Below are 26,482 nucleotides of genomic sequence, written 5' to 3'. Positions count from 1 at the left end.
ATTTTATTTTATCTAAAATCAATATTTTCTGTACCTTGTGTTTTTGCTTTTATTTCTATGCTCAAGTATTAAGCACAACATTCCCCCACTTTTTTTTTTTATACTTTCCACTGTTTCTCTACCAAGTGGCAGCAGTGATGGCACCAGAATTAAATAGCAGAGCTAAATAAGCGACGTGGTCTCTACCGGGGCAATTGTTTTTTGTTGAATAGTTGTTATTGAAAATTATATAAATATGGGTTCTAACGTTATTGAAGTTTTGTCTGTATTTTTCAAGGATTATAAGAACAATACCCCTCAGAGAATGAAAATTATAGATGCTTATCTTTTGTACATTCTTTTAACCGGTATCAATCAGTTCGTGTATTGTTGTTTGGTTGGTACATTTCCATTTAATTCTTTCCTGTCAGGATTTATATCCTGTGTTGCATCGTTCGTTCTCGGTGGTAAGTATCAATTTATTAAAATGTTCTACTTTATTGTGTAAAAATGTATGAATATAATGTACATTTACATAATATCAGTAGAGGATTGAATGGACGAGCATGCTATAAACTTAAATGCCCTGATTTTGCGTGCCTCATTCTTTTCTTTAGCAAAACCATATTAGTAGTGAAAGGGACATACATGAAGGGGGAAAACCTGCAGACAGTTTCCAATTTACATCTTATTTTAGTTCTGATATCTGATACCATCCTTTATTCATGTTTCTAGCTAGAATAATAGTTTTTTACGTATATGCTATGTTGTGTACAAATCAGAAATACAAAAATTGAAACTTGAAAATGTTGTTCTAAGTAGAGGTAAACACATCATAGCCAGAAAAGACAAAGTTCATAAATTAATTAAAAGATTCTTGGTTACGTTCAACACCCTCCCCAGTAAAATTGCGTCCAAACATAATGCAATAAAACATAATTAAAAAAAAAATGTATACTCTCAAAAAACAGCATTTTAAATCAAACAAGGAAATGGCATAAGAATGGAAATACATGTTATCTAATATATGCAGTACAAAAAGGAAATATCGACTTGCCTTATTTAAAAATTCCTGGGTTAATCTTTGGATTAGGGTAACTTGGCGATTTTTTGGCGAATATTTGGCGACCAACCCTGCTACAGCAACCTGCTAGTTTTTGTTTGGACGCCATTTTGTTTTCACGAAGTAAAGGCATGATTTTTTTTTAATCAACATTTTTTTCCAACAATCTGCTAGCCGAATTATGCTTGTGCTAGAACTTTTATGGAACAAAAGTGCTTAATCATGATGAAGATTAGGTGCAAAATTGGGACAAAGTGCAGAATCGCCCACTGCTTGCCGTGTTTTTAAGAATTGCACATACACGGTATCATCCATGTACACGTCGACCTATTTTCACTTTAAAAAAATCCCAGAATTGCACAAAAATGGCATTGCGCACACTTTTAACTTTATCCATGTACACTGCTAAAGTCCTAGCTAGTAACCTTTATCGCCTTACCAAACTGTCGCCAAACTACCTGTTACCATATTCCAAAGATTAGCCAAGATGGTTGCTATGCAATGACCTACTGATAAAACTGAAGAGTGAAATTCCTAAATATCTTCTTGCAATAATTTTACACATTTATATACACATAAAAATTTAATTTCAATCAGTGTTCAAAATCACTGGCGGGCTGGTGGTTACAGATGGTGACAGCATGAGGCAGTGAAATAGAGGATCTCGGTTTCGAGTCCCGCTCGCTACCAGTGTGTGTGTGTGTGTGTGTGTGTGTGTGTGTGTGTGTGTGTGTGTATAGATATACACACACTGTGTATGTGTATATACAAATACACTATATACATATATGGTTAGTCTATATTTTAGGGCATCCCTTGGAATATTGCCAAGTTGTTGTTTCATTTATGGTAACCTGAGTAGTTGAATGTTATGGAAACCCTGTTATGACACGATTGGTTGTAATGTGCAATTGCAGCGATTTTGGAGAGATAAGAAAATATTTGTAAGGGCTTACTTATGTATGGATGTTGGTTAAGAAGTATGTTGCTTATTTTGTGCTTTACACCACAAAGTGTCTGCTGGTGGTATGATTAAGCTGATGTTTCTGTACTCTTTGGAATGACTGGGAAAGAAAACATTGATTGACTGGTATGTAAATGTTTGAATGTAAATGAAGATTCAAATGGCTTTGTTCACTTTTCGGTAAATTATACAGAGAGATTTATGAATTTAAAAAAAAAAAAACAAGCTCATATTAACACTATGTATGTAGGGTGTGTGGTGATGGCAATAAGGAGCACGCCTTGCGCCCTACAATAGGTGTGGCAACCCTAGAGGAGAAGTTTCTTACGAGTAGCGAGCAGAGCGAAACAGGCCGGCTGTCGGGGAATGTGCGCGAAGTTCCTAAATAAAGCTTAATTTTTATTGTGCACTATGTCTTGTTAATATTTATATTAATGCAGTAAGAACATAATCTGTGATATGGAATTCGAGGATTGGTGGTAAAAACATAACCGGAAATCTCCATAATGGTAACCCGGACTGTGTTAAATCGTATGAACAGTTCTCAAGCACTTTCGGTTTTGACTACAAGCCATCACTCAAGATCTCCAAACCAGAAGTAATGGATTACATCGGTTTTCATCCTCCGAATCAGAGATAAGTAGTAATTATAGATCATTTTATAATTCTGTTTTCTATTTATCATTTAATTTCATTTTCTTTAGTTAAATTTTTGCTTTTATTTTGGCTTAAAAACCTTGCACAATGTCTGATGTTCATGCCGTCCAAATTCCGGTTTATAACCGATCAGACCCATCTTTATGGTTTATTATGTGTGAAAGTACCTTTGCTCTTGCCACCCCCAAACCTATCACAGAATCCATTACTAAATATAATTATGTAGTTGCTCATCTTCCTCCAGATATTGCATCAATAGTACGGGATTTACTTATAAAACCAGACCCTATTGATCCATATACAAAGCTCAAAACTGAGTTAATAAATCGTTCAGGAGAATCTTCTCAGCAAGAAATTCGCCAATTATTATCTGGAGAAGAATTAGGTTCTCGAAAACCTTCCGATTTGCTTAGAAATATGAAACGTCGAGCAGAATCTTTAAATGTTCCTGATAACTTAATGTTAGAATTATTCCTTCAATGTTTGCCTTCAACTGTTCAGTCTATTTTGGCAGCGGTTTCCAATTTAACTGTAGATAAAGCTGCAAAAATTGCCGACAGAATTTTAGAAGTAAATCCAACGCCAGGGACTTGTGTCGTTTCTCGCACAGTCAATCAGTCTCTTGAGGATAAATTGGTTGATCTTTACATTATGGTAACTTGGCGTTTTTTTGGCGAAAATTTGGCGACTAACTCTCTTACAGCAACCCTCTATTTTTTTTTCCAGCCGCCATTTTGTCTTCACGAAGTAAAGACATGTTTCTTTTCTTTTTATTTACTGAACACTTCTTCCAACAATCTACTAGCCGAATTACACTTATGCTAGAAATTTTACCTAACAAAACTGCTTAATCATGACAAATATTCACTGCAAAATTGGGAAAAAGTGCACAAGACCATACTCCTTACGTGTTTTTCAAAATAACACATACACATAAACCATGTACACGCCGACTTATTTTTACTTAAAAAAACATCCCAGAATTGCACAAAAATGGCATTGCTCACACTCTTCACTATATCCATGTACACTGCTTTTTTCTCATAAATTAGAAAAATTTCACGAAAATACATGACAATTTTCTCAATCTTTAAACCCGGTAAAAAGAACATATATGAAATTACCTGATCGCGAAAAAGTATTTACCCTTTCCAAATATGAACATTTCCACATATAAAATAAATAAAATATCCAAAAACTTTTACCTCTAAATCATCTATTACATTATACACATCACCAACGAATTCATACCGCAACCATTACAAATACTTAGTATCAAATATTTAAATTATTTCCATGCACATTTACTTCAACTTAAACGTATACCAAATTCCTACAAACATAAAATTCACAAAAGAATTATCATTTAATTAAAATATCACTAAACCATGTACACGCCGACTTATTTTTACTTAAAAAAACATCCCAGAATTGCACAAAAATGGCATTGTGCACACTCTTCACTATATCCATGTACACTGCTTTTTTCTCATAAATTAGAAAAATTTCACGAAAATACATGACAATTTTCTCAATCTTTAAACCCGGTAAAAAGAACATATATGAAATTACCTGATCGTGAAAAAGTATTTACCCTTTCCAAATATGAACATTTCCACATATAAAATAAATAAAATATCCAAAAACTTTTACCTCTAAATCATCTATTACATTATACACATCACCAACGAATTCATACCGCAACCATTACAAATACTTAGTGTCAGATATTTAAATTATTTCCATGCACGTTTACTTCAACTAAAACGTATACCAAATTCCTACAAACATAAAATTCACAAAATAACTATCATTTAATTAAAATATAATTAAATTCAAAAACACTATTTAAAATATAAATGAGCACGTACATTAAATTAATACATACATAAATACCCATTTCGAATTCACTTTAGTTACGGCCATGGGATCCAAAAATTCACGAACACTGTTTCACACTACACAGAATAAAGCCAAATACAAAATTTCCAGATTTTTTCCCGATTTCCCCCCTTTTCCGATTAAAGAACCGTAATTCGTCCATTAATATCACATGACATATCCCATGATCTCTCATTTCCCTCACACAAAATAATGCGTAATCGGAACTGAGTACTGCTCACATTATTACCAAAGTCCCAGGTAGTAACCTTTATCGCCTCCAAAATGTCGCCAAACTATCAGTTACCATATTGTAAAGATCAACCGATAAATTATTTAAACAAATAGAAAAATTAAACAAACGTATTGATCGCATTTCTCTTTCTCGTGGTCTCTCGCCAAATCGCGGAGATCGCAATAAGGAAAAAAGCAATTCCAAAATGAGAGATTATTCTTTTTGCTGATATCATAGACGTTTTGGGAAAAAGTGTAGAGATGACAAATATACAAAACCTTGTTCATGGCAGGGAAACGAAACCAGCAAAGAATAGAGGCGACTTATTCTTTGCCTCAAGTTTCACGTCGCCTGTTCGTTCGTGACCGTAGAACAAACCTTTCATTCTTGGTCGATACCGGCTCTGACGTGTCCTTACTTCCAGCAAATAATTCTCAAAAACGGAATTCGTCCCAACAAACACTTTTCGCTGCTAATTCTTCTACTATTCATGTTTATGGTCAAAAAACACTTTCTTTGGATTTCAAATTAAGACGACAGTTTACATGGACTTTTCTTCTAGCAAATGTTGTACACCCATTCTTGGAGCAGATTTTCTCCATTTCTTTGAATTGGTGCCTGATCTCAGAAACAAATGTCTCAAAGATTTAAAAACTCATTTTAAAACCGTCGGTTGCGTGAAAAAATGCAAGCATTTATTCAGTAAAAACTGTATTTAGTGATACACCATATAACAAAATTTTAAAAGAATTTCCTTCAGTTACTAGATTACCAGATCCTAACCAACCTGTTAAACATAACACCGTTCATTATATCATAACTAAAGGTCCACCTGTGGTTGTAAAATCTCGTCGGTTAGCTCCAGATCGCTTAAAAATAGCAAAACAAGAATTTCAAACTATGATGCAATTGGGGCATTTAAAACCTTCGAGCAGCAATTATGCATCCCCACTTCACATGGTCCCAAAAAAGGGAAGTCTGGAATGGAGACCTGTAGGAGATTATCGAGCATTGAACGCTCAAACAATAAAAGACAAATACCCTATTCCATGCTTAGCCGATTTTACTGCTGCATTGCACGGTACTAAAATTTTTAGTCATGTTGACCTGATTAAGGCATACCATCAAATACCAATTAACCCAGCCGACATCCACAAAACCGCCATATGCACACCATTCGGTTTATTCGAATGTACCCGTATGCAATTTGGCTTGTGCAATGCAACGACTTTTCAACGTTTTATAGATGAAGTCACGCGGGATTTAGAAGGTGTTTACGCTTTCGTCGATGACTTGCTCATAGCCTCTAAAGATTCTGAGGAACATTGCAGGTATTTGAAAGCTTTATTTTCCAAACTTCAGGAATATGGACTTTGCATAAATGTTTCAAAATGCACCTTTAGTCAAACGTCTATTGATTTCTTAGGTTTTCACCTTAGTGAAAACGGAATTGAACCTCTTCCTGACAAAGTCAAATGTATTTTAGATTTTCCTCAACCTACCACTCTCACTCAGCTTCGCCGATTTTTAGGCATGTTTAACTTTTACAGATGTTTCATACCTAAAGCAGCACATATTCTTTCTCCTTTAATAAAATTGTTAGAAGGCTATATGAATAAAAAGAAATCTTGTTCGCATGTTCAGGATTAATCCCCACAATTAAATTGTAACGAGAATGCTGAACAAGCCTTTATTGCTGCCAAAAATGCCATTGCTCAGGCTACCCTTTTCAGACGCCCTATTCCCGGAGCCCATCTAAGCATCTGGGTAGATGCCTCAGACGTCGCAATAGGCGGCACACTTATGCAGTTGTCTCAACAAACATGGGAACCTATAGCATTTTCTCTATGAAACTCAATAAAAGTCAACAGAAATGGTCTGCGTACGATAGGGAATTATTTTCAATTTATTCTGCAATTTAGAAATTCCGACACATGTTAGAGGGCAGAAATTTTATAATTTATACGGATCAAAAACCGCTAATATACGCTTTTAAACAGAACCCTCATAAAGGTTCACCTCGACAATTGCGCCATTTAGATTTTATTTCTCAGTACTTTACTGATATTAGGCATGTGCAAGGTTAAAAAAATGTCGTTGCTGACGCTCTTTCAAGAATCGAAATTGATTCCATAACAAAATCTCCATTTTTGGATTTAAAAAAATTTTCGGAAGCTCAACGGCATGATCCGGAGGTACAAGACCTTTTCAAAAACAATACATCATCTTTGAAACTGGAATTTAAACCGTGCCAATATTCTGATGGTAATATTCTTTGTGACATATCAATGGACATTCCTCGTCCATTTGTTCCGAATTCCTTTCGCAGACTCATCTTTAATCATCTGCATAATCTGTCACATCCAGGAATTGCAGCTACTACAAAGCTTATTTGTTCTCGTTATGTATGGCCCGATATGAAATGTCATATCAAAAATTGGGTGAAATCCTGTGAATCTTGCCAAAAATTGAAAATTACTAGGCATACTAAAGCACCACTGGGCACATTCTCTCTTCCTGATGCACGTTTTTCAGAAATCCATATGGATATCGTCGGACCATTACCTCCATCAGAAGGCAACGTGTACCTTTTGACTCTAATAGATAGATTCTCCAGATGGCCTGAAGTCATTCCCATCCCGGATATGAAAACGGAAACCATTTGCAGAGCCATCTTCAACTGTTGGATATCTCGTTTTGGCTGCCCATCGATCATAACAACAGACCAAGGTTCTCAAATGAGATCCGCACTTTTTGCAGAATTAACGTGCATTTTGGGTACGAACAGAATCACAACAACAGCCTATCATCCAATGTCAAACGGCATCGTTGAACGATTTCATCGACATTTAAAATCTTCTCTCAAGGCTCACGAAACCAATAACTGGACTGAAACACTACCAGTTGTTATGCTTGGTATTCGGACAACCGTAAAGGAGGATCTACAGTCATCTTGTGCTGATAGGCAGATAGCCCTAGTGTGCTTTGCCATAATTAAATACACACACATCTTGTGCTGAACTGGTGTACGGCACAACTCTCAAGCTGCCTAGTGATATGATAACGTCATCTAAGGTATCTCCGTATGACACACAATTTATCACGAATCTTCGGCATAGAATGCAACAATTGAATCCAATAGCAACATCTGCACATTGCCAAGAAAAATGTTACGTAAGTGCTACCTTAAAGTCGTGTACGCATGTATACTTACGTGTCGATCGAGTAAAGCCACCTCTGTGCCAACCATGTAGAGGTATGCATAAAGTCCTTTCTAGAACGAACAAAACTTTCACAATTGATGTTAACGGTCTGAAATCTACTGTGTCTATAGACCGTGTGAAACCAGCCTATTTGCTTTCGGACTCTAAATTGCCTGAACTGAAAACAAATAAAGACTTAAAGACAGTTCAGCAGAATAAATCTGCAAACGAACTCTCTAAGACACAAACTGTCACCAGATCGGGAAGACATGTTCACTTCCCTAAGAAACTTGCTTCTTACATAACAATTTAAAACATTTTTTTAAAATTCATATCTTAACATGTTTCTTGTTATTTCATGTTTATTATATGTGTCAATACCTTGTTATATATAGAATTTCATTTTGATCTTTTCTAATTTTATATTCTAATTTTGTAATCATGTAAAAAATACCCGACAGTATGGATCCTCTGAGATAATTTCATAACCTATGTCATTCCTTTGAATAGCCATTAAAGGAACTGGGGGCGAAACTCTGTGGTGATGGCGATAAGGAGCGCGCCTTGCGCCCTCCGATAGGTGTGGCAACCCTAGAGGAGAAGTTTCTTACGAGTAACGAGCAGAGCGAAACAGGCCGGCTGTCGGGGAATGTGCGCGAAGTTCCGAAATAAAGCTTAATTTTTATTGTGCACTGTGTCTTGCTAATATTTATATTAATGCAGTAAGAACATAATCGGTGATATGGAATTCGAGGATTGGTGGTAAAACATATAGGAAGTCGCCATAGGTGTAATAAAATGGGATTTTTGAAAGAAATGCTACCAACAGTCCGGAGGATGTTTTTCATTTTTACTTTTGTGAAATAATATAGCGATGGCAGTATACAGATTTTAATTTAGATAATTTTAAATAGTTTTTGTAAGCTTGTACGGAATTTTGTGTGTTACAGATATTGAAGAAACAGAAATTGGCTAATCTTTGGAATATGGTAACAGGTAGTTTGGCGACAGTTTGGTAAGGCGATAAAGGTTACTAGCTAGGACTTTATCAGTGTACATGGATAAAGTTAAGAGTGTGCGCAATGCCATTTTTGTGCAATTCTGGGATTTTTTTAAAGTGAAAATAGGTCGACGTGTACATGGATGATACCGTGTATGTGCAATTCTTAAAAACGCGGCAAGCAGTGGGCGATTCTGCACTTTGTCCCAATTTCGCACCTAATCTTCATCATGATTAAGCACTTTTGTTCCATAAAAGTTCTAGCATAAGCATAATTCGGCTAGCAGATTGTTGGAAAAAAATGTTGATTTAAAAAAAAAAAAAAAAAAAAAAAAAAAAAAAACATGGCTTTACTTCGTTAAAACAAAATGGCGTCCAAACAAAAACTAGCAGGTTGCTGTAGCAGGGTTGGTCGCCAAATATTTGCCAAAAAATCGCCAAGTTACCATAATCCAAAGATTAACCACAGTTTTAATCGTATTTAAATCCTGATTGTAATCAATTTTGGTACTCTTCTGTTATCAGGACCGGATTCAGAAAAGTATCTATATATGCAAGGATGGAATGATGAATGTGTTCGTGTATGGATGTATATATGTACATAGGTATATATGTATGTGTACACACACGCATATTGGGTGTACGAATAAGTTTTGAGGGATTTACATAAAATGGTGTTGCTAGTACAGTCAAAAGTCTTTAATCCGGACTCGTTGGGACTTCGGCGATTCCGGATTATCGATTTTTCCGGATTATAGATCATCATTTTAAATCTGATAAGATGGCATGCAGAAATTAAAAAATTAAAAATATGAAACCATAATTTATGAAATAAAGAGCAATTATGATCTAAAGGGTATCAAAAGTTACAAAAAAAAATATTTATTTGTTTACTTTTTAAACATTTCTTTCAATGCGCGCATGCATAAAGCATACATTACGCATAGTCGAAATTAGAAAATTGCAACCAGAAAACTATTTGATTTGTATTCGTGATATTTATAATGACGAGGAATTTGATTTAAATCATATCAAACACGGAGTACATCGAGATGAAATACTACATTTAGTAAGGAATTATAAGCCGAATAAAATAATCTGCCCTGAAGATAAGGATAGTGGTGACAGATCAGCTTCCAGTTCACTGTGCGCCGCGACGTCTCCCCGCGGAGCAGCGTGAAATTAATAAACAGATTTCGGAATGGTTAGAGAAACAAAGGATATGCCTTTATCCATTTTTTGCAGCAATTCCACTTTTGCTTGATTGACATCGAAACATGCTTTCGCTTTGTAGATCCTTTGGTAGCTCCGGAATTGGAAATTCTTTTTGACATAATCGAAAGTTCAAGCTTACTTTTATAAAATTGCTCTAACAGTCTGCAAAAAATAATAAGCCGGATCCAATTAGAAGATTAAGGAACAACGCAATCTGCAACATTAACTGAAATAGATAATTTCAGCCTAGCTCATATCGTCTGTTATACATTAAAAGCGCATGCTTAAACGCATTATGCGCATGCGTAAAGGTATTACGCGCTTGTGCGACGCATTTGCGTGGACGCATGCACAGAAAGTTTGTAGCTTTGATGTCCGGATTATAGATCATTCCGGATTTTGGGTGTCCGGATTAACGACTTTTGACTGTATTAAATCCTATTGGACAATCTTGTAATTATATTCATGTTAAGGTGATTTTTCATTTCTGTTTAAAAATCAGTTTGTTTCATTTCACTGAAGTGTAAACAACAAATTTTCTTTGTGTTTAACCCATGTCAACCTTTGTACCAACAAAACAAAATTTATGGGAAGAACTTCGTTTTTGTTTTAATTTGAAGAAAAGTGCAGCTAATGGATGTTAATTGCTGTATGAAGGATATGGGGAACATGCTTCATCAATAAAAACATGTGACTCGTAAAGTTTGAAGGCGCTGAGTTGGAGGGGTTATTGGACCAAGATTCATGCCAAACTCAAGATGGGATCGCTGAAGCCTTGTGAGTGACTCAACAAACGATTTCGAAGTGTCTTAAAGCCATGGGTATGGTGCAAAAATAAGGAAACTGGGTTCCATTTGAACTCAAGCCAAGAGACGTCGAACGCCCTTTATCATGTGCGAACAACTGCTCCAAAGGCAAAATTGGAAGAGGGTTTTGCATTGAATTGGGATGGGGGATGAAAAATAGATCTACTATGACAACCCAAAACGCAGAAAATCGTGGGGTAAGCCCAGCCATGCATCAAAACTTCAATGGCTATTCCGAATATTCATGGCAAGAAGTTAATGCTGTGCATCTAGTGGGATCAGCTCGGAGTGATCTATTATGAGCTGCTCCAGCTGTACGAAACCATCACTGGGGGACGTTACAAACAACAGTTGATGCAACTGAGCCGAGCATTGATGCTCAAATGCCCCTAATATGCCAAAAGACATGACAAAGTGATCATTCAGCATGACAGTACACGCTCACATGCTGCAAAAGTCGTCGGGGAATATTTAGAGGTGCTTGGGATATCCTACCCCACCTGCCATATTCGCCAGACATTGTTCCTTCTGACTTCCACTTGTTCTGGTCAATGACTATTGACTTGGCTGAGCAGCACTTCATACAAAGAAGGAAAAATTTGGTCGGTTCCTTGGATCACTCAAAAGATGAGGAATTTTTTAAACCTGGAATCCGTATGCTACCTGAAAGATGGGGAAAAGTCATAGCTAATGATTTACGATACTTTGAATAAAATACATTCTTCCGATTTCTCTGAATAAAGCTTCCAAGTTACAAACCCAATGTTCAGATTTTATTTGTACACTCAATATATGCATATACATACATACACAGATGCATATATACATACGTTTCTGAATCTGGTCCCGATAACTAATTAGTGCAAAGTAAAAAATTATTGTGTATTTATAAGAAAATACAATTGGTTTAGTACAGTGTTTTTTAAACTGTGGGTCACAAAAAAATTTAGCAGTTTTGATATTTAACTTATTATAATAATTTTACAATTACCAAATATTTTTACATGATGTATCTGAAAATAGATAAAGATAAGACAATACAGACAAAAGAAAATGTTTCGATGCATTCATTTTATAATAGAAACGTTCATTTTTCTTTCTTTGCATGTGATGCTGTAATTTTGTGCGTTACTTATTTAAAATTGTTACATTATTCTATGTCTTAAAATTAGAAATTAAAGTTAATGACCTAAAACTGCAATAGCGTATTACAGTACTAGTGAAAAAATGACAGTTTCACGCAAGCGTGTGTCGAATTTGCGCAATGTTTATGGGGTCCCACAAAATTTTCGTAAATATTATGGGGTCCTGAGGATTGCAAATTGTCTCGGTGATAAAAAGGGATCACGACTGAAAAAAAGTTTAAGAAGCCCTGGTTTAGTATATTAAATTTATGTAACTTGTCTCTCTACATTTATTTTTAACTACAGTTATGAAATCCTATTTGTCGTAAACAGATCACATTTATATATAAAAAAAGTTGTATTTAATAGAAAGTGAATATTGTTTCATTATAGATTTTATTAAAATAGTTCGGACATGACATAAAAGAATCCAAGATTTGTTAAAAGTAAAAATTTAATTATTTTAGCTTTTGTCATAATGGCATAGTTGCCAACCTTGAAATATAAGAACTGGGAGTTTTGGGGTGGTTTTTGCACTGCGCAGTTGCCCTCTTTCAAAAGAGCTTCAGATCGATTTAAATTACCTTTATAATGTATCATTCAAGTATTTGTAATATTATTTTGATGTAAAATTTATTAATGTTGAATTAGAAATTTTAAATCTTTGGTTGATTTTTGTTTTGCAGTTTTCTTCCACTATTATAGTGAAAAGGTTCTAAGTAGGGAAGGGAAGCTTAAATTTGTCAAAGTATTTTTAACCCACAAGCATACCTACTGAGTCCAATATATCCATGCGATTAAACAAACCTTTCTCAAAGAACACCTATTTCACGTAAGTTGAGGTCCATCGTAGTCATGTCCTAGGTCAACATCTTTGTTTTCCGAGTTTTTTCATGGGGGCTTTGATTCGGAATCTTGATTTTGATCAGATTGGGTCCTTTAGCCTCAGCGTGCCTATCTGTATTATTATTACATAATTGATTTGTGATAGTATAGAAAGCGGCAAACATGTCATGTAATTTTCTTAACAATGAAGAAATGTTGCAGAAGTTATTAGGTGTATCAACTTGTGAAGAATGTAGTAAAGAAAATGAGAATTTAAGTGATCATGAATTTTTAGTTCACATGGTACTGATTCAGAAACTGATATAGATTTTGAAGACGAGAATGAGAATGACATAAATTGCTTTATTGAAAAAAAAAATGCAATGTTTGCCCAGTGCAAAAGCACAGGAAACTGAAAATGTGTTTTGCCAAATGTGAAGAATGTTTGTATTTGGAACACACAACAACAATTTGTACAATGTGCTGCTAAAATTTGTACAATGTGCTGCTAAAATTTGTTGCATTTTTTTCTCTGTGTCTGTAGTGCTAATAAAGAAAATAGATATTTATTTCTTGTGAAAAATTTACGGGTGAAAAAGTGGTTAAACTTGTGAATTGTGCGACTTCTTAAATTGAATTCATGAATTATGTATAATCGAACTCGTGAATAGGTTCCCCACAATTAATTAAGCATCACTATGGTCAATAGTATTTAGGCTATTTTTTATGGTCTCCCAGAAACGGAGTAGTACAGAGGAAAATTACCCTTAAATTTGAAGGTAGAAATATGCGCTCTGCTGTTGCTCATGCACATACCTGGGATGCCCATAGCAACATATTTCAAAGTCCCCCCCCTTTTTTTAAGGATTGTGGATGATCAGGAAGAAGCAAATAAAATTAATATATAATCTGTTATGCAGATAAACATAGTGATGCACCATAAATTGAAGTTAAACAAAACTAAATACAAATATTAACTGATTAAACAGTGGTTGAATCTAAGCTTTATGAATATCTATAGTAGATTACAACACTTTGAATCAAATAAAATTTAATGTAAGAAAATATATTTAAAATGACTAGGAGCAGGAGAATGGAATTTACACAATATGTTTCATTAATGAAATAAATTTCATTTATTGATGAAAAATACTTTTGGTAGAGAAAAAAAATTAAAAAAAAGGGAAACTGCACTAAGTGATGAAAAATGCAAGAGTCTTTTTGATATAATCAGGAGAGCAACTATATGGACAGCTGTGTGACTGGGTGCTATGTTCAGCAGTAGAGATAAAAAAGATTTTAATTCAAAGCTGCACCTGTTGAAAAAAACTGTCTTTCACAACATGTAATAAAAGCCTTTTCTTCTGACAATATGCCAACATCTCAGAAATTCAGTTAAAAATTTGTGTTAGAAACGAGATGAATTTATGTTGGACTTGGGTTAATATCTGTTTTGTGATAATGAGTTTTCCCTCATATTACAGGCTCCTGGGGGGGGGGAATTGAGTTATCTCGAATAACAGTGCTTAGTGATTATCTGCACCTCTGAAAAGTCACAAACTCATTGCTAATCTTTGGATAGAAATGTTTTTGTGGCTATGTTTATGTCGATTTCAACGAAAGATATTCATTTAAAAATTATTTTGCAATACTGCTGTTGAATTGAATTTTATGATTTAAGTGCAAAGAACATGATATTTAATAAATAAAAGGTAACACAAAAACGTTAAAAAATGCCCCATTGGGCGTAATGTAAAATCTGAAAGGTTTCAGATTTTTTTTCCCCCACAGAATTGCACATACTCGGCATCAAAATCTAAAAAATGAGAAAGAAAAGAGAGATGTTTAATGCCTCTAAGTGTATATTACATTGTATGCATGCAAAAAGCTGAGTCTGACATTTCACTGAAGATTACAAAAACTATTGTAAATGGTTCACCACTATGCTAAAATTCCCATTGGGCAGTCAGACTTATGAATGTCCAGAAAATGGAAATCTATGTGGTAGATGCTGCACATATACCTACCTTCCTACATAAATACTTTTTGGGGCTATTGTGCATTTCCTGATCAATATATTTTTGTAGTTTTTCAGTGGGGGTGTAGATAAGCAAAAAGTACCAGAATAACTTAACTGAGGATTAAAATACAAAAATTTCATAGTATATTGTTGTTTTTGTTAAAATAGCATTTGATTGTTTGTAAACAGAGATGATCTTTTATATATATATAATTATTTATATATTTGTGTATATTTTAGTATGTTTGAGATTACAAGTAAATCCTCAAAATCAGAGCCAGTTCAGTGGAATAACTCCTGAAAGAGCTTTTGCAGATTTCATCTTCGCACATATTATTTTACATTTAGTTGTTATGAATTTCATTGGATAAAAATATGGTAAGTGTATTTTATTGCAAATTGAAATGATACCTAGGTTTGTTAATAATTATATGATTTGAATGATATAAGAACTTTTAGGAAATCACATGTTATGAACATTATATATTGTGTGTAGTCTGTGAGGATTTGAATCGTTTCCAAGCAAATTGAAGATGCACTTTAACAGTATGTAAATTTTAGTTAGAAAATTAAACATTTTCTATAATAATTAATAAATTCTAATACATTAATTATCTTTGTTAACCCCTTAAGGACCAGTACGCGAAGAACAAAGCACAGTCACGGGACCAAACCTGCTGAAATGGATCGTCACCACCAGCCTGCGCATTTTCAGCAGTTAAGCTTAATTTTACAAAAAAAAAAAAAAAAAAAAAGAGGAAAGAAAAGAAAAAAAAAAAAAAAAAAAAAAAGAAAAGAAAAGGGAAAAAAACTTATAAAATCAACATTTTGATATAACGACTTCATAAAATCATAACTATACACACAGAAATAAATACTATTAACATAAAAACGTAATTACAAATACAAAATTAAAAAAAGAAAACTAAGCAAGAATTACTTGTAGGTAATTAAATTCCAATTTAAAAATTCTGCTGTGTGTGGAATATTCAAAACAAGGATCGATACATAGTTCTACTTTGCATTTTTGCACTCAAAATACATTTGTTTGCTTTCGCTTTTCCTTGTTTTTAGTGCACACAACACATCTTCTCCTACCTTTATTACACTTTCCGTCAATGTAAATTTTCGGAAAATGTCTTCAATTACATGGCATCTCAGTCTCTTAGCCATAACTAATGGAATGAAACTGAGTATAACCCCAACATATGTCCCAAAACTTCTTCAAAAGGCACCCACAAATATTTCATCCTCAAACCCTGTGTGACATCATGTTTATATTAGAAAACTTGCTGTTTTTCTAGATCGAAAAAGTGTCCACCACGATGACCGAAAAGTGATCAAGGAAAGATCCCCCATTGGCAGGATATCCGTTACTGATCAAGTCAATATATACATTATATTTAATTACATTATATGCAAAGTAAATACTATATATCATAATATAATGCCTGGGTCATTACATGTAATGACCTATTAAATCGAGTAAGAAAAACCTAGATGATAGACATTCAAAATATATATTGATTGATAATGGGGAATGATGAAATCAACACAATACCAGCAATCTGTTTTAGAAAATGACGAAAATTTGGACTCTTCATATGATACTTTCAAATCAGATTGGAGAAACAACATACATAACAAGGATATGAAATTTGGATCTTTCTCTTCCTCACCTGGACATCTCATGATTTGCCATTTAGATCATCTGCTTTAGATTATTTCAAATTACTTAGATCCAGTGAATACTGCAAAGTAATTAGAGAGAATATAAATAAATATACAGAGTTTTGTAAAAAAAAAAAAAAAAAAAGTGTGTGCGCGAAAAAAAAGCATGGTGTTGAAGATTGAAGCTGGCAGTCTGTGCTCTCCATAAATCAGATATGGGCTTTTATAACTTTTTTTTTTCCTAGAATGAATGATTATTGGTTCCAGAATCCTATATTTGGCAATGAAGTGATAAAGAAATAATGTGTAGAGATAGATTTTTGAAAATTAAACAATATTTTTATATCTCTGATAAAGAAAAGGAAGTAAAGGATAACAAAACCTTTAAGTTTTTGGAAAAATTAGAGCTTATTTTTAGGTAAAAGGGTTGTTTTTAGATTGTTTTAATTTGTACAAACAACCTTCAGTTGATGAATCTATGGTAAAATTCAAAGGGTGTTTAGGAATTGTAAAATATTTGTTTTAAAATCAGATAAGTGCAGGCTTAAAATTTGGATGTTATGCATATCTTATTTGTGGTATACTGTAAGTTTTGAACTATATGAGAGAACATGAGATACAATTGTGAGGTGAGGCAAAGGATTGTGGTAGAATGTTGTCACACATTTGATGAAACCCTTAACAAGCTAGGGACATGAAGTGTATTTTAACCGATTTTTTACGAGTACTCAGCTGATGATTGACTTATTGAAATCTGAAATTATTCTTGTGAAATTATTATGCCAAACAGAAAAAAAGCACTTGCCAGCTGAAATCAAAACATTGAAAATCAGACTTTTCAGAATAAAAAAATTCCATATTTGTTGTGCATGTCTTGGGTAGGCAAAAAGCAAATCTGTATGCTCTTAACCAATGCACCAAATGAGCTATGTCAGTTAAACAAAAAGGAGTAAGAAAACTGGTCTTTTGTCCACGTTTATTTTCAATACATAATATGCACATAGGAGGAGTAGATTTGGCAAACCAGAGACATAACTATTATACAGCTGCCAAAAAAAAAAAAAAAAATTATCCAAATGGTGGATGTATCTATTTTGTTTCTTTTCAGACATCACCATGAACAATGCCTAATTCGGTTTACTACAAATTATCTCTGTCAAAGAAGATAATAAATTTTGTATTATTTCAAGCTGGAATTTATACAAGAAGTAGCAAATGCATACTCGCTTAGAAAACTTGCATACATACTTTAGTGTCATTAGAAGCCCCTCCTTCTCCTCCTATTTGTTCATAAATGAAGAAAAGTCTAAGGTCGTAAAAGAACTTGTGTTAGATATCAACAGCTGAGAAATAAAATGTCACCAAACAACTCCATTCAAGCATATATGGGTATACAAAATTTGCAAGATGTGCCTTCACTGAGGCTGTTTTGATGAATAGAATTCCAATGTCTCTTACTAAATGAAAAATGGTCTTTTTCAGGGCCAGGATATAACATAAAAGGAAAGCTTTTATCTGCTATTTAACCTAAATGTATTTAAAGAAAAATTATTTGATTTTGATATGAAAGTAATATAAAATGTGAAAATAAATTAATTTCTCATATTTCACACATTATTAAAATATTCCTATTTATGAAAAGAAAATTATACTTAGTAAACTATTTAACTGCCCTTTTCTTTTTCTGCACCCTACATTTGAAATTTGAAGGAAGTGTGGGGGTTATTTTAGTTTGAAACGATCAAATATGTACTGCTAATAATTATTTCTCAAAATACAAGTAGAAGTGTGATTTCCTACTAAAATTATATTAATTCATAAACCATTAATTTAGTTCTATATAAATTAATAAAATGTATCGGATAGAATGCTAATAAAATGTATATTATTAAATGCTTATTATTAGTTCTGTAAATGGATGAAAATTTCATAAAGGGATTTTTAGTAATAAAAGAAATAAATACGATTTCCTATAGCACTTAATTTGATATAAATTTCTGTTCAGTAGCATTAAATTGCTGATGAAAATGTTTTTCTGTTTACTAGCATAACGTATGGAAACATAAGATACGATTTCCTATAGCACTTAATTTAATAAAAATTTCTGTTCAATAGCAGACAATAGCAGAAGACAAAGCATTGGGACTGTCACCTTGTATAGAGTGTCTCTTGCATTGGTGACTTGGACATGATTGGCTACTCTGCTGCCTCTCCTCAGACAACTACCCATTTCTTATCATTTGTAGAGTATTCATGCACTGAGAATTATGTATATACTATTAAATTTAACAGCTAGTCTTGTTTAACCACATGTACACACAGTACATAAATTTTTCGATTTATGTATTCTTCACAGATAAAGGAAATGGAGTACTTAGGGGTGAATATGAATCTAAATACTACATGGCCATGTTCTGATCAGGCAACAGCTTTCTGTGCATTTGAGTTAGCATCATGAAAGAGTTTTTAGTTTACTCTTATTTTCTCCTAGGATAGTTTGCTAATAGAACTAACCATAGTTTTCAGAAGATGTTTTGTTGAAATTGCTGTGGAATCTTCTATGAGGTGCTTGAGTTAATGTAGTTTAAGCATGTTGAAATGCCAGTGCATTTCAACATGTAACTATATGAATAATACTTTTAAGAGCCAGTGGATTGACTGTAAGGTGGATTTATTGCTTAACCACTGTGATTACTGCATTTATCATGACTTAGTGAGAATCTTATACACAAAACTAGTTGATTTCACTGAGGATTTCATTGTCAGAATCTTTTGCTATAGATCTGGTATCTCCAAGAAGTTATAAGAATAAATGTATCAATGCTGCAAAGACTTGCATTATGGTTAACAGTTGCTGTTTTGAACACTTATTGTAATAAAATTTTTTTCACAACTTATTTCTTCTCACTTCATTTCTGAGAATTCACATTGTCCACAGAAGTCCTTACCTGGCCTTTATTTTCACAATGTTTGGTCATAGATGTATATTATTTTCAATTATAAAAATAGTTATAAAAGTTGGCTACCATTGAACTGTAACTGATGCCTTTTTATTTAATAATCAGCATTCTATCCGATACATTTTTGCACTTTGTTGATTTCTACTATTTTGTTAGGCTCTTTGATTTTACAGGTAGCTCTGTTTAAAAGGCTAGGAGTAGAAATTTCACGCAGGTAATTGTTCTAATCTATTAGTGTTTTGTTGGCTACATTCAACTGACCACATCGCTAAAGCACTTTTTTATCATATTCCATACTTTTAAAAATAGTCTGCTATTCAATAGAAGGCAGATTCCAAGTTTTAATACTTTTTTCAGAATGCAAGGGGAAAAAATGCAGTAAACAAACAAATGTATATCTTTATTCATAAAAACAAAGTATGTCTTATTGAGAATCAATCAGGGTATGCACAAAAGTATGAGCATGTTGTTACATCCTGCTTAACCATAACTGGCGCTAAATTACTCTGCAAGGTGGCAGTTTCATGGTCAATGGGATAGGTAAGTACCTAGAAATATTTCAAATGATGCCGATTCATGTTTTGCATTTTTAAATTACAAAAAAAAAAAAAAAAAAAAAAGCATAAAATACAAAATCTAACTTTTCATAAATTTTTCTGGTCCCTGTATTTTTTATATTCAGTACTCTTCATAAAAAAATCAAATACAAAAAAGTACGACTTCCACATGACAAAAATTCCCTGAAATATTTGATATAAATTCAAGAATCTCATTCAGAGCCATACACAGATTGTAGCATGAAAAGTTTTCATTTGTGTGTAACTATAAACATTGCTTAGAAAAAGTTTCCTGGTGGTAAAAGATGAGTGATGAGCAGAAAAAAAATGTAAAAAAAAATTTTTTTTTAAATGGAGATCTTCACAGATTTATAGAATTTTTTAGTGTTTTAGAGAACATTGACAAGCTTCAATATCAGCAGGCAGCCAACTCAAATACTATTTGCATTAATTAAAAATATTTATAGTTTGAAGAAAATTTTTGTATGATTATCAGATTATGATTCTTAAGTAATAGAACTTCATGAAAATATTAACATATTTTTAGATTTTAAAAACTATAAATTACTTCTGTGAAAATTCTTCCAGCATACCAAATGCAAAAAAATTATAAACAAAGGAATTAGTAAATCACAAAAGAATGGCATTTAAGAAGAGAAAATCAATCTCAAATTATTCGAATTTATTTATTAATTGATCTCTTTATGTAAATTCAAAATGACATTGGATTTAGCAGATTTTGAAGTTAAATTATTTTTGTCAATTTTAATTTTTTTCATACGAGAGTCAAACTTTTGAGTTTGACCGATTTTTTTTATAACGAGTACTAAGTGTACCACCCTAACTAAAAGAAAAAAAGTTAAATTTCATAATTTATATGAAATGAGATTTTTTAAATACAAAAATATGAAATTTTGCATCATTTAAAACATTGCAGAAATAAAGTCTGGGTAACGACTTGTGGATGCAGTGTGTATGCAGTATATTATATTTCAAAATTTTTATTTTGTTATGCTGTACTGCCCTTTAAATTTTGTCTCGTGATTTTAGAAACTCGCTATATTTTATTAGTAATTTAATTTACATGACTAGAGTTACAGGTTAGCTATTTTAAAAAAATAAATCACATTCTTACTAGACTTGAATATTTAGCCATCAGCAAAAGCTGGTATACAGCAGAGTGTAACAAAAGATACTTATATGAGAATTGTGTATTTAGAGTAAACTAAAATAAAGGTACCTAGTGATTTATTTAGACATTACCAATATTTTAGTGCCATTGAATGTTTGGAAATTTTATTCATATGCCTGTTCTCAGAAATTTTGTCAATAAATTAGTATATTTTAAAAGTTTTCTTTTTTCCCTAGGTCACCTTTCTTTTTTCCTGAAAGCAATTTCATAATGTGGAACTGTCCTAAACTTTTACATTCATCTGTATTTCTTGATTATAACAAAATATATAATGTATTTCTTGATTGTAACGAAATATATAATGCCTATTTGTAGATGTTGTTTCTATTAATTCCATTTAAACAAAACAGCACAGATAAATTCAGAAGCATATTTTATTTAAGCACATCATTAACATTTTAAATAAATAAATTTACAAATTAAAATTCTCATTTTCCAAGTTTTATACAAATTATGCAGTAGAGAATTTGCTCAGTTTTTTATAACATGGAAAGCAATTTCTGAATCTGAAAGGTCAAATATTTAAAACATGTAACTGTGACAAATAATTAAATATACACATAATAATTTATGTACAAGAAAGGGTTTTTCATTCAATATCTGTTAAAATCTTGTATACTGCAATTCTTCCAACTATTTATATTGCAAACAAACCAGTGTTTAAAAGAAAAATTACATATTCCATTGTATTTATATAATTGCAATTTAAAAGTGCAATGTTTATAAATGTGCACAGTAAAACATGACCAAGTTTTTAAAATAATCTTGAAATTCCCAGTTAAAATTAAATTATACTAATTATATTTTTTATAAAAGATGTCAGATTTAGAGCTTTGATAGAATCCCTTCTCAGAGAATAAATCAATTCTCTATCTCAAGATCCTTTTCTTCAAAGCTGGCATGCACATTCTTCTCCAACAAGGTTCAATAATTTGAAATTGACATTAGAAGAAGTGCAATTTTTTTTTAAGCTGCATGTAAAACTAATATAGCTGTGTTATTTTAGAAGCATTACATTTAAATATAATTATCAAAACAAAACCAGTTGTTCAAAAACATAAGATTTCCTAAACTAACTAAATTATTCAATGAGTTGAACAAATTAGCTTTTTTATATTAAAGAATTTTAGCTTCAATGAGATATTTCTAGTTCTAAATTTTTTTTTCTAAAGCAATAAATAGTACATAAGATTTTAGATCTAACATAAAAATAACTCAAAAGTATGAACAATACCATAATCTCAAATCATCATAAGCTAATTTACGATAAAAATATTCTTGTTTTATACATTTTAAACAACCTTTTAATAAAAAAAATCTCAATAGCATGAGCCCAGCAGCATCACTGTACACACTGGATATCCAGATCTGCAGAGCATGTGCAACACTTACTAATTAGAACTTTTCTCCTTGCCATAAAAGCTTCTTTCACTAAGTCATTTATATATATAATGACTGATGATAATGCCAGTAATGAAAATGATTATAAACATACATGATGGCAAATGAAGTTTCATTTTTGTTAAGTCACACTGATGTATAAGCATCTTATGAAAATACTTCAGCTTGTGCATTCAGACTCTTGAGATTTATGTAAATATTTCCTATAGTTAAAAAGAGGGGGAAAAAATGTTAGTTATATATTATGCATAAAATTGTTAGATCATCAAATTTGAAATTGTTATGCTTCAAACCAAAAATTATTTCTGAATTTCCAATTAATGAATTTTAGAAATGGGATAATTTAATTAATAAACTATATGAGAAATTCAATCTCACTTGTTACTACAATAAAACTGTAAAGTAAATACACAGAACTGAAATTTTGCAGATTCAGCTAAAGTTTATAAACTTTTAATGAAAATCTTAAATTTTCAATATTAAAAATAGTTATAGTAAAATGCCAAGTTTTTCCACATATAATCAAACAAAAATAATTAAAATTAAGTTCAATTATAAATGAGGATGTCTTTTTTTTTTTTTTTTTTTTTTTTATTTATTTATTTTTTTTTTATTTTTTTAAATTTTATAATGTTATTCCTTGAAAGGGAAATTACTGCTGTAAGATAAACCAGCAGGAATTTACAAAAAATGATTTTATTAACAAATATTCTCTCATTCGTTTAAAGCTAATTTAAATTTTAAACTATGAATATAAATTGTATACAAATAAAAGATTAATTATTGCTGTATTGAAAGTTACACAAAACCTCCTCCTTTAGCTACAAACATGAAAAAATGACGACAGAAAAATCTGCTTACGTAAAGACAACATGCAAAAAATTTGAGAAGTTCTAGTTAAAGAATAGTAAAACAGCCAATGGCACCATGTGTTAACAAAAAGCAATTAGGAAATAATTGTTTAGAAAAGCTAAGGATATCGAGAAATTAGAACTGGAACAACTAAAATTAGAAAAAAAGATTAAATCAGAAATAGAAACCAAGAGATTTTTATAACTGTGAAGTGCCTGCATTTCGAATGTAATTCTCATGCTCTTTAATGCAAAATACACTCTATAACAAAAAAAAAAAAAAAAAAAAAAAAAAAAACGCACCAAGAAGGAATCGTCTGATTGCATTGAAATTTCGTATGCAAAAATTTTTTGACCAAATATGCAAATGATTCAAATTTGGTGTCGAATGAATGAATAGTGCGATCTCCAAGCCATCAGAACTGCGCATCCAGCAGATGTATATAAGGAGCTGTTCTTGAACTGTTGTTAAAAATTTCTGTTACATTGCAATTTAGAATACCTTTCAATGACTGAAAATATGCCTCGCCTCAGGATTCAAGCTCATTATGAGCAACTGTCAGATGCTGGCAGGAATGGGTGGACAATGGCAGATTTTAGCCTCATGATGGTAACTGTCAAGCTAAGGCCACAACAGATCGTGAGGATGGAGTGATTGTCAGATCAGCTGTCATAGCACCTGATTCATCTTTATCAACCATCAGTGCGACCCGCATATAAGTGTCCACAATGACCATTCAAAGACGACTGATAGGGCAATATCTGCGCTCATACCGACCGTTACGCCACCTGCCACTCATGTCTCACACTGTTGAGCCAAATTACAGTGGTACTTGGCTTGATCAGGCTGGAATAATGCTGACTTGTGATGTATAGTCTTGAGCGATGAACTGTGTCATGCCAATCATCGAAAACATGTCTGAAGACGTCCAAAGCAGCATGCTGATCCTGCTTTCACTATTGTATGCCACACAGGCTCAAACAGGAGTTATGATCTGGGGTGCCATTTCCCTTGATAGCCGGACCCCTTTGGCTGTCATTAGAGGCACACTTTACAGCACAGTGGTACGTTGACAGCATTCTGAGACCTGATTTGCTACCATTCCTTTTGCAGTACCCTGGCCTTATTTTTTCAGCAAGATAATGCCGGACGACATACAGCACGTGTTGCTATGAACTGTCTTACAGCTTGTCAAACAATTTCTTAGCCAGCCAGATCTCTCTCCTAATCGAGCATGTTTTGGATATGATGGGAAGGCGACTGCATTTACCAGGGAATGTAGATGACCTAGCCTGACAATTGGAGCAAATTTGGCAAGAAATACCGCAGGAGACCATCCGGGAGCTTTATTAGTCTATGCTACGCTGTGTGGCAGCTTGCATCCAGGCTAGAGGTGGGTCTACACCTTATTGAGCTTGTTACTTTGTAACTATGTAACTGAAATAAATCATTCAACTGTTCTGAAATTTTAGTAATTTTCTATTCTGTACATAATCTTCCTATCCACCAATTTTTGTCTCCATTGGACAACTCCTTGGTGCATTGATTTTTTTTGTTACAGAGTGTATGTCTTCGTTATGTTTGACTAGAATGGTTTACAGGTTCCCTTCATCATTAAAATGTTACATGCATTAATTGAATTTGTTTTATATTTGAAAGTTATTTTATTGAAGGTATCAGAAAAATTTTCAAGCAGAAAATAATTTTCATTTGGGTTTGTGGTACCTTAAAATGACAAGTTTTTCATATTATTTTAGTACGTTTATAACAAAGTTTCCTTCAGCTACATTTTATTTAGCAAAATGCAAATTTTCTTATTATAAAATATATAATTATTCAATCTGTTGCAATAACTAATCAAACTGTTTTCAAAATTTTGATACATTTGAAATTCTTTCTTTATTGAATTAGTAAATAAATAATAACTTAGTGCAACATACCTTCGAGCGAGGTTTATAAGTTCTTCCTTTCTCTTTGCTAATATGCGCTCTCTTTCTTGTGGAGATTTAGAAAAGCGACATCCAAGAGGAGATGTAATTTGCATATTCATCAAACCTGGAAATCTAGGAAAAGGTAATTGATTTAGAAATTTTTTTTATTTAAATACAATAAATGAAAAAATTATTAAATTATAGATATGAAAGTTAATGTTTTATTAGTTAAGTATATGTTGTTAATGTAAACTTAAAACAGTAGTCATACTCAAGTAATTTTGTGTTATTGGCACAATAATTGAAAAACCACTGTACAACAAATGTATGCAAATTAAAAAACACTAATATTTTTTTTATTAACCACACCTCCATTGAAATGTCATGAAAGTATTAATGAGGCAGAGCAGTAAAGTTGCTGAAAGTGGCAACCCAAGTGTATACGTAGGACATTTGATTTGGTTGGTGCACAGTGGCGAAGTTGTATGAATGTCAAGTTTGTGCTAATTTCTGAGTACATAGGAAGGAATTCTCTCAAATAAAGATGTGTTTTATTACTGATATTTCTTGCCTTTTTAATATGATTGATTGCTCTTGTATGGAATTCTTAGCACAGCCCCATTTTGAAAATGCATGCTGCCATTCAGACATTATCTTAAGGAGATTATACACATTAAATTACGGAGAAAATCAGTTATTCGCCAGCTCACAAATGCTGCATAAAGTTGACAATGAATTTGTAACTTTTCGATGCCTGTGCAGATATCAGGAAGCACACAGATAGAAAAGTCTTCGACACTAGAAAGTTTTCTAATCATGCTACAAGATTAATAGAGAAAAAAAAAAAAAAAAAACTCTCAAAATAGGAAATTTTATTATTAGTTTCACTGCTGGCGAGATGTCTTTAAATGGCCTTTGTAAGAAAAATTTGTTTGTTTTGGTTTGT

General features: G+C 32.6%; 2 protein-coding genes across 2 annotated transcripts in view; one reads left to right on the top strand and one right to left on the bottom strand.

The window, feature by feature from the left end:
* Positions 1 to 144: 144 nt before the first annotated feature.
* Dad1 (dolichyl-diphosphooligosaccharide--protein glycosyltransferase subunit) lies at positions 145 to 21,666 on the top strand. Its single transcript, XM_085811515.1, has 3 exons — positions 145 to 446; positions 15,213 to 15,350; positions 21,529 to 21,666. The coding sequence occupies exons 1-2, from the start codon at positions 236 to 238 to the stop codon at positions 15,341 to 15,343; spliced, it is 342 nt and encodes a 113-aa protein (XP_085667641.1). The 5' UTR covers positions 145 to 235; the 3' UTR covers positions 15,344 to 15,350; positions 21,529 to 21,666.
* A 42-nt stretch (positions 21,667 to 21,708) lies between these two features.
* The window catches only part of LOC118190196 (E3 ubiquitin-protein ligase AMFR-like), a 241,888-nt gene continuing 237,114 nt past the window's right edge, over positions 21,709 to 26,482 (bottom strand). Inside the window, exons 14-15 of the mRNA XM_085811513.1 lie at positions 25,546 to 25,668; positions 21,709 to 22,956 (exon numbers count right to left, since the gene is read on the bottom strand). Of these exons, the coding sequence (XP_085667639.1) occupies positions 22,914 to 22,956; positions 25,546 to 25,668 (166 nt within the window). The 3' untranslated portion in view covers positions 21,709 to 22,913. The remainder of the gene's footprint in view (positions 22,957 to 25,545; positions 25,669 to 26,482) is intronic.

Source organism: Stegodyphus dumicola, chromosome 2 (assembly GCF_044657685.1).
Source record: "Stegodyphus dumicola isolate Sdum_Otavi_A_Nest chromosome 2, ASM4465768v1".
NCBI classification, from domain to species: Eukaryota; Metazoa; Arthropoda; class Arachnida; order Araneae; family Eresidae; genus Stegodyphus; species Stegodyphus dumicola.
The sequence above is the reverse complement of the archived record's forward strand: the minus strand, read 5'-3'. Positions and strand labels throughout refer to the sequence as shown.

Bases quoted from the DNA above. Each gene is read 5' to 3' on its own strand.
- Dad1 (XM_085811515.1), top strand. From the start codon at position 236: ATGGGTTCTAACGTTATTGAAGTTTTGTCTGTATTTTTCAAGGATTAT. The intron at 447-15,212 runs GTAAGTATCAAT...TGTATATTTTAG, and splicing joins TGCATCGTTCGTTCTCGGTG to TATGTTTGAGATTACAAGTA.